This window comes from Gossypium raimondii, chromosome 6, assembly GCF_025698545.1.
Source record: "Gossypium raimondii isolate GPD5lz chromosome 6, ASM2569854v1, whole genome shotgun sequence".
Classification (NCBI taxonomy): Eukaryota; Viridiplantae; Streptophyta; class Magnoliopsida; order Malvales; family Malvaceae; genus Gossypium; species Gossypium raimondii.
The window spans coordinates 18,616,689-18,639,869 of NC_068570.1; the positions used below are offsets into that span (position 1 = coordinate 18,616,689).

General features: G+C 34.4%; 1 protein-coding gene across 1 annotated transcript; it reads left to right on the top strand.

Moving 5' to 3' along the window:
* Positions 1-4,867: 4,867 nt before the first annotated feature.
* On the top strand, positions 4,868-5,688 carry LOC128041687 (uncharacterized). Its single transcript, XM_052631987.1, has 2 exons — positions 4,868-5,067; positions 5,277-5,688. Exons 1-2 carry the CDS (start codon positions 4,868-4,870, stop codon positions 5,686-5,688), a joined length of 612 nt encoding a protein of 203 aa, XP_052487947.1.
* Positions 5,689-23,181: the final 17,493 nt, after the last annotated feature.

Consider the following 23,181-nt stretch of genomic DNA (forward strand, 5'->3'; position numbering starts at 1 on the left):
TTGTACGACTATATAGCTTAATTACCTGATTTAGTCCAAGGGTCGTCTTTTTGCATGTTTTGTGTGTTTACTTGAGGAGAAGCAAAGACTTGAGTATGGTAGAGTTGATCTACCACAAATCGATGTGGCGAATTAGGCTTTTTCGAAGAATTTAAGGAGCTTTTTCTCGAGCAAAATAAAGTTTTTAGCATAGTTTTTTTATTTTCATTATTTTTATATTTTCGAGTAATAAGTAAAAATGTCTCGTTTTTGACTATTTTTACCCAAATTGGCCGCTAGTGTCATTTGGAGGCCTAACATGTGTTTGAATGCTGCAGGGACGTGTCAGAGGTCAAAAACGAGTGAGAACGACACCTAGGTCAAGGGTATCGCGATATCCAACCCTTCGGATCGCGATACCTCTGACAGTGTAGAAGATTAATGATTCCTATCAGTGGTATCGTGTATACCCTTGGGTATCGCGATATCAACCTTCCAAGGAAGTCCCCAAGTTTCAACACTGCTTAAGATATCACAATATCCTCTTTTGGGTATCGCGATATCACTTTCGCTAGGGGACAAACCATGACAAAGAGGGTAGCCTTTGTCTACCCAGCCCTACAAACACACAAGGCCTGTGTAGAGGCATTTTTGGCATTGAAAACTCATCAGAATACACTTCAAAATAGCAAAAAATTGCTGAGGTTGAGAGACACACACATTAGCTTAGTTTTAGATTTAGTTTTCTCTAGGTTTTCTTTAGTTTTTCTCGGCACATTTCTAGGGTTTTTATTTTTCTCTTCTTCTACCTTAGATTAGAGTTTATTTTTCTGCATTTACTTCTTGTTCTTGTTATTTTTAGTGTTAGTTAAGTTATTTAACACTATAGTTAAGGTTTATATATATTTTCAGTCCTTATACCTTGCTTTCAAGACTTTTTAAGTTTAACTTAATGTATTTCAGTTTATTTTGCTTTCAATATGTTAAAGCATGTTCCTGTTATGTTTCTTACCTTAAATTTCTATATTAAATGCTTTTGGCTTCATGCAAATTTAAGTTTTCTCACATAAAAACCTCAACTTTTATACTTTTCTTAAGCTTTACTTTCATGACTGCCTTGTTTTACATTTTTATGTTTATTTCTTTTACTTTAAGCATGAGTTGCTAAACCTTAAAGGAGGTTGGTTGATGAGGATGTGGGTAAACTGTAACAACCCGTTTTTAGTGAAATCAGAGCAGTGGTTTTGGGACCACATATCTAAGGTCAAAAAATTTATTTTAATATTATTTTATGATCTATAGCATGATAGTATTTTCGTATAAAAATTTCGTTAAGAAATTTTAACGTTTACATGTTCAATTTGATAAAAAGGACTAAATCGCGTCAAGTGCAAAATTTGAGTTGTAATAGCTAAAGGTATTAAATAGCTATAGAACTTTAAAGGTGATAGTGGATGTGCAAAATTTGAGTTCTTATATGGAAATTAGACCATTAAAGGTGATAGTGGATGTGCATGACCTTGCAATTTTGTTATTTTTAAAGTTAGGTAAGGTTAGTTTGGTAAATATGTAATAATAAATAAATTAAATAAAAGAAAAAGCCTAAAAGCAATCATCTTCCTCCCATTTTCTTTGTGTTAGCCGAATTCCATCTTTTTAGAAGAAGAAAATTTTGGTCAAGCTACTCAATTGAATGTAAGTAAATTTTGAGTTCATTTTTTTATGTTTTTTTATGTTTTCGGAATCGTTGTGGCGTAACCTAGCTAGCCCGAGAACTAATTTGCAAAACTATTGAATTTTTTGAGTTTTTCCATTGATAAATATGTTAGATTTTTGAAGTTTAATGGTAGAAAAATAATGGTTTTTGTTTGATATAAATCTTTTGTTAAGTGATTTTTCATAAAATTGTTAATTATGGGATAAATTGAAAAATGTGAAATATTCACGGTGTAATTTGTGAATTAATGAAATGTGTGGGCTGCTATAATCTAGAATGATATTCGGCTAGGCTTGGGTAGGGATGAATTTGCATGAATACCAATTTGTAAAGAAATCAAAAGTATAGGGGAAAAATGATAATTTTTCCAAAACATGATTTTTGGATTAAATTGAATAGAATGAGGTTTGAATTAGTTAAATTTGATTATATAGATCAAGAAAAGTAACATACGGATCTAGATTGGGGAAAAGAAAAAGTACAAGATTAATCAATCGTTTTTCTCCGTACGAGTTTGAGGTAAGTTCGTATATTTAATTAACATTAAATTATATTTGATTTAAATTTTTTTGTGTTATATTATTGATTTTACGACTCTACGCAAATATCCAACGAAGTTTCGACGACTTTGGGATCCCGTTTAAACCTTAGGAGTAAATAGGATACAAATGACATGTCGTTAGGGGTTACCGTATTTTGGGTGTTGGTCTCGTACATCCTACCGGTGGTTGAGTTTCCAGCATTTGTTGTGGTTACTTGACAGTTTCTGTGAGTAGACCCATTTATGGCTCGAGAGAGAGGATTGGTACGAGATATGAGATAGTAGTGGTTTTGACCACATGTTAGCACATACTGTGCGAGATTCCCGTGTATCCGATAATATTCTAGTGGTTCAATGGGTATGAGAAGAAGGAAAGATCGGCAAATGCTTCAATTAGATTTGCTATGAAAGTATGGAAAGGTATGAGTTTTTGGATGATTGAAATATGCTTAGCCATATGCTTGAAAATATGAATGCACATAAGTAGTGTGTACTTATGCTATGATGTTTTGAGATGATTTGCTAGTTTATGTGATATTTAAAATTTAGAGGTTATTCTTGTTTAGGCTAAGGCCAAGACATGTAGGATTGACTCAAATTGTTTTAAGCTTATAAATTGAAATGGTAAGCTTTATTTTTGAATTACAAACTTACTAAGCATTACATGCTTACTTTGTGTTAGTTTTCTTTGTGTACCTAGATATTGGAAGCTCATATGGGTTGGAAGTTGTTGGAGATTTCATCATACTATCAATCAGCTATTTTGGTACTTTTGGTTATATAATTTTGGTTATAATGGCATGTATATGTCATTTTGGCTAATAATAGCCTACATGTTTTGTTATGTTTTTAGCCATTTGATTTGGCTTGTATTTTGGATATATTTTGTTATGTATATATGTAAATGGCCTTACCATATGTGGTGTATGGTTATCATGTGAATGTATAGTTTGTGAATTGATATTTTGGGTACCAAATAGTTGAGCTTGATAAGTGACATACATGTTAAATTTTGGTACAATTATGCATATTTGTGTTTGGTCATTTAGGTAGGTTTGGATACATAGTTGGCATGTTTTTAAATGGTCAATTGAGGTGCCTATGGGCATCATGGTTGTATGTGATGATATTTCTTGTCTTAAGCTTGATTTTGGTGTTGAATGTCCATTCATGACTTGGTCATATGCAAATTGTTGTGTTTAGATTGGTATCAATTTGCGTGAGAAATATGGCTTGGAAAATGACCTATTTTTGTCTACACGGGCGTGTGTCTCAACCGTGTGTCCCCTGTACCTTTTATAGAACACAAGTTAGTAGCCTAACAGGGCCTAGCACACGGCCGTGTGGCTTGGATGTGTGTTACAAGTCAGTATACTCACCATTTTTCACATGGCCTAGAACACGGGTATGTGGCTTGGCCATGTGTCACAAGTTAGTATGCTCACCATATTTCACACGGCCTAGCACACGGGCATGTGGCTTGGCCGTGTGACACAATTCAGTGAGCTCACTAGTTTGGACACGGGCAGGGACACGGCCGTGTGTCCGTATTTCGAATGCCCACACGGCCTGAGACACGAGCATATCTCTTGACCGTGTGAGACCCACGGCCTGGCCACACGGGCGTGTGTCCCCTGCACCTTTGAAAATTTTCAATGTTTTTCAAAAAATTCTTTGAGTACTCGATTTAGTCTCGACTTATTTTTAATGTTTATTTTAGGCCTCGAGGGCTCGTATTAGGGATGATATGACTGGAATTTATTGGTTTTTGTTATAAATGGTATATGAAATAAAATGTCTGTTTGTTTGATTTGTAAGTCCGGTAATGCTTTTTAACCCTATTTTAGAGTTGGATACGGGTTAAGGGTGTTACATTTATTAGTATCAGAGCTACAGTTTAGTCGATTCTCGGACTAACGTAGCGTATATGAGAATAGTTATACATGCCGTTATATAACCTGTGGTAGTGTGATATCTCCTGACCATTTTAAAACATGTTTTCATATAGTAATGGATTCCAACCGAATAGACTCTGATGATGTAGAAAGTAACGCACCAGCCTCCATTCGGGGAGCAGTGTCGTTTGGACCGAGGGCCATATCTGAGGGCCGAGGAGGAGAGGCTAAAGAAGCCTTCTTCCAAATGATGAACGAGTGGTTCACGGAGTTTGTTCGAACTAATGCGGCTACTCAACAACCTCTACCCCCACCTTTTCCCCAACCGGTTCCCGTAGTTCCTCAATGTTTGGAACCTTTACGCAAGAGTAAGCTGCATGTTGATAAAATCCGCAAATATGGGCCCAAAAAATTTAGGGCTATAACTGATGATGATCCTGAGAAAGCTGAGTTTTGGCTAGAGAATACGGTCCGAGTCTTCGATGAGCTATCTTGTTCACCAGCCGAATGTGTTAAATGTGTTGTATCTCTTTTGAAAGATTCAGCATACCAGTGGTGGAACACGTTGATTTTAGTAGTACCGAGAGAGTGGATCACTTGGGAATTCTTTCAAACCGAGTTCAGAAATAAATATATAAGTCAAAGGTTACTCAATCAGAAGCGCAAAGAATTTCTAGAGCTTAAACAAGGTCGTATGACCATGCTGAATATGAAAGAGAGTTTGTCAAGTTGAGTATGTATGCTCGAGAGTGCATTCCTATCGAAGTTGTTATGTGTAAACGGTTTGAAGACGGGCTGAATGAGGAAATCAAGCTTTTAGTCAGAATTCTTGAATTGAAAGAATTTGTTGTTTTAGTTGATAGAGCTCTCAAAGATGATAAGCTTAGTAAAGAGGAAAGAAGAGCTGATTCGGAGGCTAGAGATTCAAGAAAGAGGTAAACGGGAAATCGAATCACTCAACGTCAAAGAAATCGAAGGATTACCATAATCGTTCGACCACTTAAGTGGGATATCCTAACAAAGATCGTGGTAAGCAACATACAAGTTCAAAAGCTGAAGCTACATCAGTAGCAAGCGTTGCTAATGTTAAGGCGAATAGACTTGATTGTAAATGGTGTGGAAGACGACATTTTGGTGAATGTAGGATGGATGATAGAGCTTGTTTCAGATGTGGCTCACAGGAACATTTTATTCGGGACTGTCCTGAGTTATCTGAAAAAGACAAACTCCAGACTGTTCGACCCAACAATACAGCTGCAAAACGGAGACCACCTCAAAATCCCAAAAATATAAGTGGTAGTCGGGGTGTAACAAAAAATTCTACTGTGAGATCCGAGACACGGGGGCCAGCCAGAGCTTATGCTATTCACGCACGCGAAAATGCTTCGGTGCAAGATATTATTACCAGTATTTTTTCTCTCTATAATACTAATGTAACTGCTCTGATTGATCCTACATCAACCCATTCATATGTTTGTACAAATTTAGTGTCTAGTAAGAGTTTACTTGTTGAGTCCACTGAATTCGTGGTTAAAGTATCGAACCCCTTAGCTTAGTATGTCCTAATTGATAAAGTTTGCAAAAATTATCCTTTGATGACTCGGGGTTATAGTTTTTTGGCCAATTTGATGCTATTACCGTTTTATGAATTAGGTGTGATTTTGGGCATGGATTGACTAACTCTGCATGATGTTGTTGTAAACTGTAGACGAAAGCTTATCGTATTAAAATGTCAGAACGGTGAGACTCTTCATATTGAATCCGATAATTTGAGTGGGTTGGCTATTTTGATATCGGCTATGTTAGCACAAAAATATGTGAGAAAAGGTTGCAATGCTTACCTTGCATATGTACTGGATAGTAAAGTGTTTGAATCAAAGCTTGAATTAGTGCAATAGTTTGTGAATATCCAGATGTGTTTCCAAAAGTTACCCGGGTTGCTGCCGACCAGAGAGGTTGAATTTTCTATTGAGTTAGTATCGAGAACATCACTAATATCGATAAATCCTTATAGAATGACTCTTACAGAGTTGAAAGAGTTGAAATATCAGTTGCAAGAGTTAACAGATAGAGGTTTTGCACGACCTAGTTTCTCGCCTTAGGGTGCACCAGTTCTGTTCATTAAGAAAAAAGATAGATCAATGAGATTGTGTATCGATTATCAACATCTCAACAAAGTCACGATCAAGAATAAGTAAACATTGCCGAGAATCAATGATTTGTTTGATCAATTGAAAGGTGCAATGGTATTTTTGAAGATTGATTTACGTTCTGGTTATTATCAGTTGCGGGTTAAAGATTCAGATGTACCGAAAACTGCATTCAAGACCAGGTACGGACAGTATGAATTTCTTGTGATGTCTTTTGGGTTAACTAACACCCCTACAGTATTTATGGATTTGATTAATAAAATCTTCAAACCGTATTTAGACAAATTTGTTGTAGTATTTATTGATGATATTCTAATATATTCCTGAGACAAGTCTGAGCATGTCGAGCTCTTGAGAATTGTCTTGCAAATTCTGCGAGATAAAAAACTATTTGTTAAATGTAGCAAATGCGAGTTCTGACTCCAAGAAGTTGGGTTTTTAGGACACATAGTGTCGACGGAAGGCATCAAAGTTGATCTGAGTAAGATTTCAGCAGTTGTTGATTGAAAACCACAAAGAAACATATCTGAAGTCAGAATTTTTATGGGATTAACGGGCTATTATCGGAGATTTGTAAAAGGATTTTCGATAATAGCTACACTAATGACGCGATTATTACAGAAAGATGTGAAGTTTGAATGGTCGGATAAACGCCATCAAAGTTTTAATCAGTTGAAAGCATTGTTAACCGAAGCATCGATTCTGGTTCAGCCTGAGTCGGGTAAAGAATTTGTGATTTTCAGTGATGCGTTATTGAACGGTTTGGGAAGTGTTTTAATGCAAGAAGGCAGAGTGATAGCTTATGCTTCCACACAGTTAAAGCCACATGAAAATAATTATCCGACACACAACTTATAGTTGGTCGCTATTGTGTTTGCATTGAAAATTTGGCGACACCATTTGTTCAGTGAAAAATGCCACATATTTACCGATCACAAGAGTTTAAAGTATCTGATGTCACAAAAAGATCTGAATCTGAGACATCGTAGATGGATCAAATCATTGAAAGATTATGAATTAGTTATTGATTATCATCCGGGAAAAGCAAATGTAGTTGCGGATGCTCTGAGTAGAAAATCTTTGTTTGCTTTGTGAGTGATGAATACACGCTTGACATTGTCTAACGATGGCTCGATCTTAGTTGAGTTAAAAACGAAACCGATGTTTCTACAGCAAATATGCGAAGCTAAAAAATGTGATAATGAATGGCAAGCTAAACGAGTACAGTGTGAGTCGACTTCTGATTCAGAATTTCAGATAGGACCAGGAAATTGTTTGTTATTCAAAGATAGAGTTTGTGTACTGAAGAATCCATAGCTTATATAGAAAATTTTGCACAAAGCTCATAGTGGTAGCTTGTCTGTTCATCCAGGGAGTAATAAAATGTACAGTGATTTGAGACAGATGTACTGGTGGTCGGGTATGAAACGCGAGTTTTTGACTTTGCGTCCAGATGTTTGCTTTGTTAGCAGGTTAAAGTTGAACATCAAGTGCCTTCAGGACTGTTACATCCAGTGATGATACCAGAGTGGAAATGAGATAGAGTTACGATGGATTTCGTATCAGGGTTACCCCTATTTTCGAAAAAGAACGATGTTGTCTAGGTTATTGTTGATCATTTGACGAAGTCTGCACATTTTATTTCGGTATGTACAGACTTCTCACTTGACAGATTAGTTGAGTTATATGTTTCTGAGATTGCCAAATTACACGGAGTGCTAGTCTCCATTATTTCGAATAAAGATTCGCGATTTACATCACGATTCTGGAGGAAGTTACAGGAAGCTCTAGGTACGGGGTTGCATTTTAACACTGCAATTCACCCTCAGACCGATGGTCAGTCTGAGAGAGTGAGTTAGATTCTAGAAGATATGCTTCGTTTCTGTGTTTTAGAGTTCGAAGGCAATTGGGAAAAATATTTACCGTTGGTCAAATTCGTGTATAATAATATTTTTCAGTCGAGCATAAATATGATACCGTATGAAGCTTTATATGGTTGTAAATATTGAACTCCGTTATACTGGACTGAGCTCAGTGAGAAAAAGATACACGGGGTTGATTTGATTCGCGAGACTGAGGAAAAAGTGAAAGTGATTCGTGACAGTTTGAAAGCAGCTTCAGATCGACATACATCGTATGCAGATTTGAAACGTAAAGATATTAAATTTCAGATTGGCGACAAAGTGTTTCTGAAAGTATCGCCTTGGAGAAGGATTCTTCATTTTGGTCGAAAAGGGAAGCTGCGATTTATCGGGCCGTATGAGATTATCGAGAGAATAGGGCCACTGGCATATCGACTAGATTTACCATCAGAACTTGAAAGGATTCATAATATGTTTCATGCACCCATGTTACGACGATACCGATAAGACACTTCGCATATAATTTCTCCAACAGATGTTGAGATTCAGCTCTACATGTCGTATAATGAAGAATCGATCAAAATTTTGGCACGATAGATTAAAGAGTTAAGAAACAAAAGCATAGCTTTAGTGAAGGTTCTTTGCCAACGTCACGGAATAGAGGAGGCTACTTGGGAACTTGAGGAAACTATGAGAAAACAATATCCTAACCTATTTTCTGGTAAGATTTTCATGGACGAAAATTTCTTAGGGGGGAGAGTTGTAACAACCCGTTTTCAGTGAAATCAAAATAGTGGTTTTGGGACCACAAATCTGAGGTCAAAAAAATTATTTTAATATTATTTAATGATCTACATCATGATAGTATTATCGTATAAAAATTTTGTTAAGAAATTTTAACGTTTACATGTTCAATTTGATAAAAAGGACTAAATCGCATAAAGTGCAAAAGTTGAGTTCTAAAAGATAAATATATTAAATAGCTATATAAATTTAAAGTGGAAGTCCTTATATGGAAATTAGACCATTCAAGGTGATAGTGGATGTGCATCGCTTGACAATTTTGTTATTTTTAAAGTTAGGTAATGTTAGTTTGGTAATTATGTAATAATAAATCAATTAAATAAAAGAAAAAGCCTAAAAGCTACCATCTTCCTCCCATTTTCTTTGTGTTAGCTGAATTTCATCTTTTGAGAAGAAGAAAATTTTGGTCAAGCTATTCCATTGCATGTAATTGAATTTTGAGTTCATTTTTAATGATTTTTATATTTTCGGGATCGTTGTAGCGTAACTTAACTAGCCCGGGGACTAATTTGCAAAACTATTGAATTTTTTTGAGTTTCTCCATTGATAAATATGTTAGGTTTTTGAAGTTTAATGGTAGAAAAATAATGGTTGTTGTTAGATATATATCTTTTGTTAAGTGATTTTTGATAAAATTGTCAATTAGGGGTTAAATTGAAAAATGTGAAATATTCACAGTGTAATTTGTGAATTAATGAAACGTGTGGGCTGCTACAATCTAGAATGATATTCGGCTAGGCTTGGGTAGGGATGAATTTGCATGAATTTCAATATACGAGGCTAAGGACTAATTTCTAAAGAAATCAAAAGTATAGGGGAAAAATGGTAATTTTTCCAAAACATGATTTTTGGATTAAATTGAATAGAATGAGGTTTGAATTATTTAAATTTTATTATATAGATCAAGAAAAGCAACGTACGAATTTAGATCGGGGAAAAGAAAAAGTATAAGATCAATCGATCGTTTTTCTCTGTACGAGTTTGAGGTAAGTTCGTATATTTAATTAACATTAAATTATATTTAATTTAAGGGTCTGTTTGATTGCCAGTAAAATGTTTTCCGAAAAATAATTTTTGGAAAATGTTTTACTTTTCGTAAAATGATTTCTTGGAAAATATTTTACGGTGTTTGATTGAATCATGTAAAATATTTTCTCATTGTTTGATGATTTCTGAAAATATTTTCGAAAAAATTATTTTTACATATATTAATATATATTAATAAATTTTTATATTTTAAATTGTTTTTACACATATTGCAATGATTTATTTATAATAATACTCAATTATTAAGCTACAATATTAATCGTTATAAATTGAAAAAACTAATATCAAATAAATTATTTGTAATTGTGTTAAAAAACAAGTATTGAATAATTATAAATTGCTTCGAACCACAATGAGTACTAGAAATAATATTATCCAAATACATAATTAGTAGTACACCACATAATAACAACATTGTCCAAGTGCATAATATTACATCACATAAAAGTATCAATATCTTCAACCCTGAGAAAATTTTTGAAGCCAGATTTTTCTATGGTTCTTACTTTTAACTAAAAAAGCTTTGGCCTCGGATTCATGACTCACTAGATAATCAAACACAGAACACAAGACCACTTTCACTGCTGCATCATATGTCGCTCTATCACATGTGATCATTTTCACGTTATCATCCCATCCAAAACCACTTTCACCTCGAATTTTGCATATAATCTGCCACTGGTTTTTTACTGTCCTCAAATGATTTTCCACATGCTTCGCATCGCATTGGACTTGGAATCTTTCAGAAATGGCGTCGGCAACTCGATTAATAGAAACTGCTTTGAAAGTATTAGAAGGCTTATTTCCTTTTCGAGCCTCCTCTGCTAGAATTTCAAGGAAAACATGTTCCATCAGTTTTGTCCACCTGAATTGCTTGGAGGTCCCTTCTTTGTTACCCTTACCCATTCTACATTAAATAATTGTCATTGTTAATAATTTCAATATCCAACAAGCTTAAAACATAATATTAAATACAATATCCAACAAGGTTAAAACATAATCAATATCTAACAAATTCAAGACATATATCAAAATCCAACAATCTAAATTTCAATATCATTATCCAACCAACATTTACAAAAAAAAAATAATTTTTATACTAAAACATACATAACATAGAAATAGTAACGCTAAGCCCTAAATATACCTAATATTTCTAGCCATATAATCAGTCCACATAGTTTGTACAATTTCATCTCTCTTAGCAGACTATTCTCTTGCTTCTTGTCTTTCTTCTCGCTCCGTGAGAGTTTGTATTATCGAATCAGACTCAGACGCCTCGTATAATCCTTGATTAAGTAAATCACTAGGATCAACTCCCATTATATGATTATGAATGATACAACAGGCCAAACTATATCTTCTTGAGTTTGAAAATTCCAAAATGGTTCAGCATCTAATACACGAAACCGTTTCTTCAAAATCCCAAAAACACGTTCAACAGTGATCCGTAATGATGAATGGCGAAGATTAAAGAGTTCCTTTGCATTTTCAGGCCCTTCAGCACCAAACTCTTTTAAATGATATCGGACACCACGATATGGGGTAATACATCCAATTCGGATACCATATCCAGCATCAGCAAGATAATATTTACCTACAATTTTACAATACATAATTAATACTAATAAATTATGAGCACTAGAACTATTTGTGATAAATATTACCTTCCAGAATTCTTAATCCTGTTGGGCGTGAAAGTGCATCACTTAAAATATGAGAATCATGTGCACTACCTTCCCAACCAGCTAGAACATAGGAAAATTTCAAATCAAATGTAATAGCAGCCAATACATTTTGTGTTGTCCCCCCTTTACGACTACGAAATCTTCCTTGCATGCTAAGTGGAACGGATGCACGAATATGAGTTCCATCTAATGCTCCAATACAATCTTTAAAATAAGGATAAAACCTTGGATTGTTTCTAATTCTAGGAGTTGACTCATCAGGTAATCTAATAACTAGTCTATACAATTTCAAAATAGCTCTCAATACAACCCTAAAGTAATGGTGAACTGTCTGAGTTGATCTATAATATCTAGATCCAATCACTCGAAACCTTACATTATGACCAATTATATGTAAAAATATAACTACTTGCTCCCTAATATTGACAGATTTAGACGATTGTAACAAAATATTCGTACTAAGAATATCATATAAATTAAAAAAGGCGATCGGTCTCATCCTTATCACATCAATACAATGCTGGTCACCACTATATAAAATACTATTATTATAGTTTTCTCTTTCATAATCTCGATTCACACGAGGGCGAGAAGCAATTTCCTTCTTAGTTTCTAATTTTTTAATCCAAAGAGCCCCAAAAGCTAAAACTGAAGCCACGACTCCGACAATTCCCAGTTGATGTTGATTATGATCCATCTACACAAAATAATGCCACACAAATATATGATCACTACTACAAAAGATGCAAGATTTTCATAAGATCACATAAAGTTACCATGACTAAAAGTGCATGCATACATATCAAGCTAATTATAATTGCATAATAATTTTTTTGAAAGTAGCACTTAAAATATATTGATCATAGTTAATACAATACTTCAATTGGCGCAAGATTTTGTTATATATTATTAGGTTATCTTTCATATATAATTAATTAATTAATCACGAATTAGAATGGGAAATTTGAATGGAATTCATTTAAAATCAATATATTATTAGGTGCAATACTTTAATATTTAACATATTATTTATAAAAAATATACATTAATGTAAATTTGATTATTTAAGTATTGTTTTTATTGCAAAAAATTATTAAAATGGTGATGCCTCTTTTTAAAATATAAAAACTTTTAAATTATAAATTGCTATCAAGTGTGTTTTCTTTTTTATTTGAAATTTAAACAAAAATTTTGACAATGTTATAAAATTTTTTATTTCTATTTTTTATAATTTTTAAATTAAAATTGATTACTTTTTTATAAAAAATAAATAATGTTTAAGTGCACTGCTACAATTGCTATAATCTCAAATGTCCATCATGATTTTGTTTGCTCCATTTTCAGCATGAAAAAAGCATGAGAAGACTGACTGGACAAAGCTAGTAGTAAATACTACCACATGTGTATATATATATATATATATATATATATATATATATATTTTTGGACATAACTAACAAAAATATTAGTCCCTAAGATGCCTATATAGATGAATTATTACTAGCTTCTTGATTTCTTAAATCAAAATCTATTTGAAAAGTTAAAAACAAATTTGATTTTGGTTCATCTGTCATTTGCAAAAGTTTTGAGACTTTCCCATTTCTAACTTCATCTTTTCTTTAATTCCCAGTCTTTGAACTGTGAAAAAAATGGTGGGGTGCATGAAGTCATAATTTAGAGATAAATTGGCACGTGACAGTCGCCATAACTAAATTCTTTCCCTCCTGTTCATACTGTATATTCACTACAATCTCTTTCATGGAAATTTAAAGCATGTTTGAATTCAGATAGCAAATGAATATGTATCACACCTAAACTTCCAAATCGATATCAATGTGTAATATTTAAACAACATTTCCTTATATTTTAAAGAAAAAAACATAATTCCTTGCCATAAACTCTATATTACTACATATATTTAAATCTATAACATGGAAACTTGGGAAAAGGTCCATGTTCCCATAAACTTATACTGTTCCCCATTGGTTATCAGTTGTCTTGTTGGTTAATACCAGCTTCTGTGCTTGCATTGCACCAAAGATTATTACCACTGACAACATAATAATAACAACCTACACCCAGACCTTTTTAATGCCAATTCCATATGCTATAAATCATGCCAAAATTACCAAAATTCATGACATACGCACATATGTATTTACCTACCATCAACCAAATATAACAGCTCATCACTGCCATTTCCCAAATAATACGTAAAAAATTTACAGTAAAAATGTAAATCAATAATAAACCATACCCAAACACATTCAACAAGCATGCTTAATTCACTTGAACTGAATTATAACAACCAAAAATGCATATTATACCAAATCATAAATCAAGCACACCACAAACATATAACAACCACAAATGCCATGCCATTGGCAGACCAGAATCAAGAAAGAAGACATTCCAAAGATAAAACCTTGGACCAACCTCTTATGAAAATATCAACCAAGGCCACCAACAGGAGTAAGAATGCTGAGGTAGAGGCTAGGACAGCAAGACCTATACAGCTGGAGGTCAAGCATAGAAAGAAATTAGAACCGTTAGGAGCAATAAAAAATCAAACACAAATCATTAATGGTTTAATTTAATGGATTGAAATTACAATATATCAATTCTTGTATTATATGGTGTGAATCAAGCTTCAAACAGAAGAAAATTGCAATCTATGATTGAATGCTAATTGTTTGCAGACAAGTAGGGTCGCATAAGGAATTCAGAAGTCAAAATATAGTAGGATCAGACATGATATCCAAAAAAATCCAAACTAACTTTTGCAGTAGAGGAAAAAAATTTCTAAAAGAAAAAAATGTTTTGTGAGCTCATTTGGGGGATGAAATGGGACAGTAAAGACTGGCCACCGTAGTTGACTTTCTTACTAATTCTATCAATTACTAATTCTTAAAAAGAATGTTATGGATGTTTAATTTTTGTAGTAAGAGAAAAAAATACCAATTAATTTGTAACGTTACTATAGCAACGCATACATGGATGCAGAGAACCAAAGTGCAATTAATTTGTAAGTTAAAAACAAGTTACTATAGCTTATGACAGGAAATGCTTGTAGTTTTGTGCAAATTGCAGTTGTCACATTTATGATAATGTGCTTGGTAGCGAGGGAGGTCCGGTGCAATGAGGACTCTCTCCCATACCACTAACCCACCTTAATAACACTCATAGAATTTGGCATTATCCTATTCGGGTTCTTGGGTCACTTTCACCACAACAGGTAAACCAAAGACTATGGGAGTTGGATTCGGACCAACACTACACAGTGTTGGAAGGCATGACCTAATCTTATTAACGAGGATGCAAGGTATATCGAGTGTCCAAATTGCTAATATATTTTATACCAAATTTCTAGTTCCATTGGTTTTTCTGAGACTACAACATATTGCCAAATTTCAAGATATGATATGCATATGCTAAGCACTATTTATGTTTAATTGTGAACAAACAAATTTTTTTGATTTTAACCAATCTACAGACCTATTTTGCCATACAACAATGCAAATCAATATACAGTTTGCAGGTAGGTTCAGCAAGCTTGACAATAGCAAGATATGAAATCAACACCTTGCATTACCCAATTTTCGTGCATAAAAACCTAAAACCCTTTTACAATCTAATCAGTGCCAACAATTACTGAACAATGCACTAACATTTTCTTATGAAATGAAACCAAACACAAGTTCGAATTTTACATGTTGAAATTTCCCAAATATGAAGGATATCAACTCTTTGACTATGAGTCTTTGTGTTGTGTATCATACCAGGATAAAAGAAAATCAAATTGCAACTTCAACATCAAACAAATGGAGTGAAAGTGAAAAAATATTATAGAAATATCGGGACAGAAAATACAAACCCAGCAAGTCTTTTTCGGCAAATTGAAAATAAAACCATAGAAAATCAAATAATGTCTATAATAAAAGGTTACCTGAAATTTCCCACAGATCTGAAGGAAATTGGAGTGGAGATAGCAAAAATAAATGGTGTTTGAAAATTGAGCACGTTTGGATCGGTAATCTAGACAGATACGGAGAAGAGAGAACCGAGAAAATGAAAAAAAACTGCGATAATTGAAGAGGGAACCGAGGAAATGAAGGAATGAAGGACTTCTTGGGGAGTTAGTGGAAAATCGATAAACAGAAACAGTGTTTTCTACCGGAAATGAAGGAAGGAATGAAGGAGGCGATAGAGAGGAGAGCACAGAAAATGTCTTAAGGAAATTGAAAGGGTAAAACCTTTTCCCTAAAATGTAACCCAATTTCCCATGCTTTGGAGTTCATTTTCCAAATGGAAAATGTTTTCCGCCAATCAAACGCTGGAAAAGGCGGAAATGATTTTCCGAAAAATCAATTCTGCCAATCAAACAGACCCTAAATCTTTTTGTGTTATATTATTGATATTACGACTCTACGTAAATGTTGAACGAAGTTTTAACGACTTTCAGATCTCGTTTGAACCTTAAGAATAAATAGGATACAAATTACATGTCATTAGGAGTTACTGTGTTTTGGGTGTTAATCTAGTACGCCCTACTGGTGGCTGAGTTTCCAGCATTTGTTGCGGTTACTTGACAGCTTGTGTGAGCAGACCCATTTATGGCTCGAGAGAGAGCATTGGTACACGATATGAGATAGTAGTGGTTTTGACCACATGTTGGCACATACTATGCGAGATTCCCGTGTATCCGATAATATTCTAGTAGTTCAATGGGTATGAGAAGAAGGAAAGATCGGCAAATGCTTCGATTAGATTTGCTATGAAAGTATGGAAAGGTATGAGTTTTTGGATGATTGAAATATGCTTAGCCATATGCTTGAAAATATGAATGCACATAAGTAGTGTGTACTTATGCTATGATGTTTTGAGATGATTTGCTAGTTTATGTGATATTTAAAATTTAGATGTTATTCTTGTTTAGGCTAAGGCCAAGACATGTTGGATTGACTCAAATTGTTTTAAGCTTATAAATGGAAATGGTAAGCTTTATTTTTGAATCACAAACTTACTAAGCATTACATGCTTACTTTGTGTTAATTTTCTTTGTGTACCTAGATATTGGAAGCTCATATGGGTTGGAAGTTGTTGGAGATTTCATCATACTATCAATTGGCTATGTTGGTACTTTTGGTTATATAATTTTGGTTATAATGGCATGTATATGTCATTTTGGCTAATGATAGCCCACATGTTTTGTTATATTTTTAGCCATTTGATTTGACTTGTATTTTGGATATATTTCGTTATATATATATATGTAAATGGCCTTATCATTTGTGGTGTATGGTTATCATGTGAATGTATAGTTTGTGAATTGATATTTTGGGTACCAAATAGTTGAGCTTGATAAGTGACATACATGTTAAATTTTGGTACAATTATGCATATTTGTGTTCGGTCGTTTAGGTAGGTTTGGATACATAGTTGGCATGTTTTTCAATGGTCAGATGAGGTGCCTATGGGCATCATGGTTGTATGTGATGATATTTCGTGTCTTAAGCTTTATTTTGGTTGGTGTTGAATGTCCATTCATGACTTGGTCATATGCAAATTGTTGTGTTTAGGTTGTTATCAATTTGCGTGAGAAATATGGCTTGCAAAATGACTTATTTTTGTCCACACAGGCAGAGACACGGGCGTATGTCTCAGTTGTGTGTCCCCTGTACCTTTTAAAGAACACAAGTCAGTAGCCTAAAACGGCCTAGTACACGGGCATGTGGCTTGGACGTGTGTCACAAGTCAGTATACTCAACATTTTTCACATGACCTAACACACGGGCATGTGGCTTGGCCGTGTGTCACAAGTCAGTATGCTCACCTTTTTTCACACGGGCATGTGGCTTGGCCGTGTGACCCAAGTCAGTGAGCTCACTAGTTTGGACACGGGCAGGGACACGGCCATGTGTCCGTATTTCGAATGCCCACAAGGCCTGAGACACGGGCGTGTCTCTTGACCGTGTGAGACACATGGCCTGGCCACACGGGCATGTGTCCCCTGCACCTTTGAAAATTTTCAATGTTTTTTAAAAAATTCTTTGAGTACTCGATTTAATCTCGACTTATTTTTAATATTTATTTCAGGCCTCGAGGGCTCGTATTAGGGACGATATGACTGGAATTTATTGGTTTCTATTATAAATGGTATATGAAATAAAATGTCTGTTTGTTTGAGTTGTAAGTCCAGTAATGCTCCATAACCCTATTTTGGTGTTGGATACGGGTTATGGGTGTTACATAAACTAAAACTCTTGGACAAAGGACTAAATCGTAACAAATTGGACTAATTTGAATAGAACTAAGAACTTAGGTAGTGATAACCCTAAAGGATTATTAAGATAAAGTGAGACCGGAAGGTAATCTTGCCGTGCACCTACTCATTAATTTCAGATTAGTTGGTAAGATTGGAAGATAAATCGGACCTAATTCGTCTAAGTTGGAAAAATTGATATTGGAAGATAAAATGGAGTCACTTGGTAATTTATGCGATTTATGTCAATAGTCTGAGATTTGGTGAACCACGTATAAGTCAACCAACCCGCATTAGTTATTTGTTAGATAGCTCATCTAGTTTTACATTTCTTACACTTTAGTCCTTAGAGTAGAATATTTAATTTTCTTGGAAACTCATCTTTTTATGAATTGTCGTAATATAAAATAGTATTAGTAGCCACTTAGACTTTATCGTGTTTGCTAATGATTAATCAATCGCTTCTTCCTTTGGGTTCAATCCTTGGAATACTTCAGCCTTTCATTGTAACAATATAAATACTACAATTGACATGTACGCTTACAGTATAATTGGGATTTAAAAATTATTATATAAACTTGTTGTTTTAACGCGCACACGCATAGCCGATCATGGAGGCACTTAGTAATTTAAGCAATTTAATTTCCTTGTCTGAGAATTGGTGAACCACATTGAAATCAACCAACCACCGTTAGTCAATTTATTTGGTTAAATCCTTAGTTTTATATTTTTTATAGTTTAGTCTTCAGATTTGTGCATTCAATTTTATTGCAAAATTTCCTTATTATGATTTGTCGTACTGTAAAATCGTATCAGTGGTCGCTTAGACTCTATTATGTATGCTAGTTATCACTCAATCTCCATCTCCTTTAGGTTCGATCCTTGGAATACTCCGGTGTTCCATTGTAACACTATAAATATTACAACTGACCTGTGTGCTTGCAGTAAAATCGGGCATTAAAAATTGTTTTATAAGTTTGATGTTTTATGCGTACATGTGCAATGTCGGTCAAAAAGTTAGGATTAAATTTAAAGGACTAGTAAATTGTCGAATTTTAAAGGGAGATTTGAAAATTTTAATGGTTGAATTTTGAATAGTTGGATTTTAATTCCAGTTCAGTTAGATTGGAATCAGCTGGTTCTAAAGTGAGCGACAAAATGATTAAGAGTGGATGGTAGAAATGGTCGCTAAAGACTATGCCCAAAGAGCATATATAGGTGTAAGTAGAGACGAAATTTTCTCAATTCTGTATATAAACCTTCTCCTCTTAATAAGCATCATCTTCCTCATTCATTCTCAAGAAGAAGGGGATGCAAATGAAGGAAGCTCTGCATGTCGCAACAGAGGTGTGAATTTAAGTTCAGTGAGGGAGAAATTGAGGAACTGATAAGTTTCCTTACCTCTCTGTAATTGTAAATTAAAGAAAAGAGGTAGTGTAAGAATTCTCAAGGCTTCTGAATAATTGTGGATTCTGGGTCTTAAAGGTTGAATACCCTTAGTTTAACCAATACATGGTTTTCATGCTTAGCTTCTAGGACGAAGGAGGCTGTGGCTTTCAAAAAAGCTAAGCTAAGGAGATAAGGAACCATCAGGTGAGCTTCTGCACCCTACCTCTTGATTGATAAATGTTGTTGTGATGTCATGCTAGTTATGTGTTGACTGCTATCAGTAGATAAGTGGTATTATATGTATGATTAGTGTATGCAAAGTATGAGAGGGAAATATTGACGGGTTAGAAGAAGCTAGGATTCAGAAAAGAGTGATTCTGTTAGATGCTGCCATACGAGATTGTTGGGAGTAAACTGTGATGTGTGAAGCTCTAGGGCTTGCGGAGGGAATACTGCGGTGTCAAGTATCAATGTTAGGGTGGTGAATGGAGGAATGGGCGAAGGAAAAAGGAAAATTGGAATTCCATTTTGATTTATGCCATCCGAAATTTTTGCGAGTAAACTGTGATGTGTGAAGCTCCGAGCCTTACGGAGGGACACTTTGGTGTTCGAGCATCAAGGTGGATATATGATAGAACGACATTGATGATTATTAGGTTCCATAGAGCAACATCGTGACGGCAGTCAGTAGGCTTTATTGGGGGACACCGCGACAGTAGTAGGGTCCTTCAAGGTGATACCTCCAAGAGGTTTAAGGTGTAAGACCATATCTCGATTATGGCAACTGATATGCCATATGTAGCAAATTAGGCATTTTCGACACACTTAATGAGCTTTTTCTTGAGCAAAATAGAGTTTTTAGCTTAGTTTTTCGTTATTTTTGTATTTTTATATTTTTTGGGTTATAAGTGAAAATTTTTTGTTTTTCTCTAATTTTTTTACCCAAATTGGCTGATAGTGCTATTGGGAGGTCTAATGTGTGTTTGAGTGACGTAGGGACCTGTCAGAGGTCGAAAACGAGTAGGTACAACATCTAGGGAAAGCGTATGATGATATCCAACCCTTAGAATCGCAATTCCTCTGGCAGTATAGAATACCAAAGAGACCCTTCAGTGGTATCGCGACATCCCTTTTGGGTATCGTGATATCCACCTATCAAGGAAGACCCCAACAAGAAATCAAGGAGTTCAAAACTCAACCCTCCACTGTCCTTGAACTTAGTACCATGGATATTGAGGGTTAGGTAGGAACATAACGGAGGTTTCTCACAAAAATGTACTCAAGCGATTAGTGAAGAGGAATTGAATTAGCTCGTAATTGATTCTTGTTAAATATAGTGCTTAAAGAAAAGAAAGAAAAACGAGGATCAAAAGTATTGTAAGAGAAAAGAACAAACAAAGTGTAAAAATGCTTAAAAAATGAAATGAGCATAAAATTGTTTCGAAATCATAGTGCGCAAAAACAAGCTAATATCAATTATCCTCTTCCACTGTATTGGAGAGATAAGGATGGTGAGAAAAGGAGAAATAAGGTGGTGAGATGGAACAATCACATTTTGGGGGAGGGGAATTGGGAACAATGTTTTGTGTTATACTATTCATAGTGCTTGGACCATTTTGAGATGAACTTTCTTTGAATCCGTACCAACCTCAGCCTCAGAACGTTACAAGTCGAAAAGACCTTTAGGACCCAAATAAGTTACCGAAGCAGCAATTTGAATATAGCTTGCATTTGTTAGAACGAACGTAAACAATTATTTTTAATTATCTATGAGCGATCTGTATAATTTAATTTGACAGACCATATTTGTACATATGTTCATTTACATTTCCTCCATCTCTATAGACATTTTTAAATTGCATGTAAACTAATTCTTGTACAAATTTAATGTTGTGTAGCTATATAACTTAAGTGTTTGATTTAGTCCAAGGGTCGTCTTTTTGTATATTTTGTGTGTTTGCTTGACGATAAGAAAAGACTTAACTGTGAGGGAAAATGATCTGCCACAAATCGATGTGGCAAATTAGATTTTTGCGACACACTTAAAGATATTTTTCTAGAGAAAAATAGAGTTTTTAGCTTAGTTTTTTTTGTTAATTTTGTATTTTTATATTTTTAGGGTAATAAGTGAAAATATCTTGTTTTTGTCCAATTTTTTTTACCAAAATTGGCTGACAGTGCCATTGGGAGGTCTAACGTGTGTTTGAGTGATGTAGGGACGTGTCAGAGGTTGAGAACGACATCTAGGGCAAGGGTATTGCGATATCCAACCCTTGGAATCGCGATACCTCCGGCAATATAGAAGACCAAAGAGTCCCTTCAATGGTATTGCGACATCCTCTTTGGGTATCGCGACATCCATCTCTCAAGGAAGACCCCCAAGTTGAACACTGCACGAGATATCGCGATATCCTCTTTTAGGTATTGCGATATCACCTTTGTAAGGGGATAAACTTGGACAAAAAGGGCAACCTTTGTCTACTCGACCCACCAATCACACAAGGCTCATGTAGGGGTAATTTTGGCATAAAAAATTTATCAGAACACCATTCAAAACAGTAAAAAATTACTGAGGATGAGAGAGATACATTTTAGCTTAGTTTTAAGTTTAGTTTTCTCTAGGTTTTCTTTAGTTTTTCTCTACACTTTTTTAGGGTTTTTATTTTTCTCTTCTTCTACATTAGATTAGAGTTTATTTTTTTTGCATTTACTTCTTATTCTTAATGTTCTTTATGTTAGTTAACATTGTAGCTAAGGTTTATTTACATTTCTAGTCCCTGTACCTTATTTTCAAGACTCTTTAAGTTTTAGTTTAATGTATTTCAGTTTATTTCACTTCAAATTTGTTAAAGTTTGTTCCTTTTATGTTTCTTGTTTTAAATTTCTTTGTTAAATGCTTTTGGTTTCATGCTATTTAAATTTTCTCGTATAAAAATCTCAACTTTTACATTTTTCTTAACTTTTACCTTTATGACTGCTTTGTTTTCCATTGTTATGTTTATTTTCTTGAATTGGAGCATGTGTAGCTAAATCTTTAAGGCGGTTGCTTGATGGAGATGTAGATAAACTAATATCTTTGGACAAAGGACTAAATTGTAACAAATTAGGCTAATTTGAATAGAATTAAGAACTTAGGCAGTGATGCCCCTAAGGGAATATTAAGATAAAGTTAGACCGGAAGGTAATCTTGTCGCGCACTCGTTCGTTAGTCTCGGATTAATCGGTGAGATTGGAAGATAAACTAGACCAAATTCATCTAAGTCGGTAAAATTGAGATAATAAGATCAAATGGAGTCACTTGATAATTTATGCGATTTATGTCCCTAGTCTGAGATTTGGTGAACCACATCGAAGTCAATCAACCCTCATTAGTCATTTTCTAGATAGTCCCTTTAGTTTACATTTCTTGCAATTTAGTCCCTAAAGTAGAATATTTAATTTTCTTGCAAACTTATCTTTTATGATTCGCCGTACCATAAAATCATATTAGTAGCCACTCAATCTCTATTGTGTATGCTAGTTATTGCTCAATTTCCACTTCCTTTGGGTTCGATCCTTGAAATACTTCGATCTTTCATTGTAGCACTATAAATATTACAAATAACCTGTATATTTGCTATAAAACTGGAATTTAAAAATGTTTCATAAATTAGTTGTTTTAATACGCACTTACGCAGTTGGTCAGTGACCTAGGTAGTCCGCCGAGATAGAAAACACAGGGTAGTCATTGGAATATCAAACATGGGAATCATAATTGGACAATATGTGGTTCATGAAGGATGTCAATAGTGAAAGTGGAGTTCGCAGAGTGAATGGAGTGATAAGTCTCATGAATGAATGATCTTGG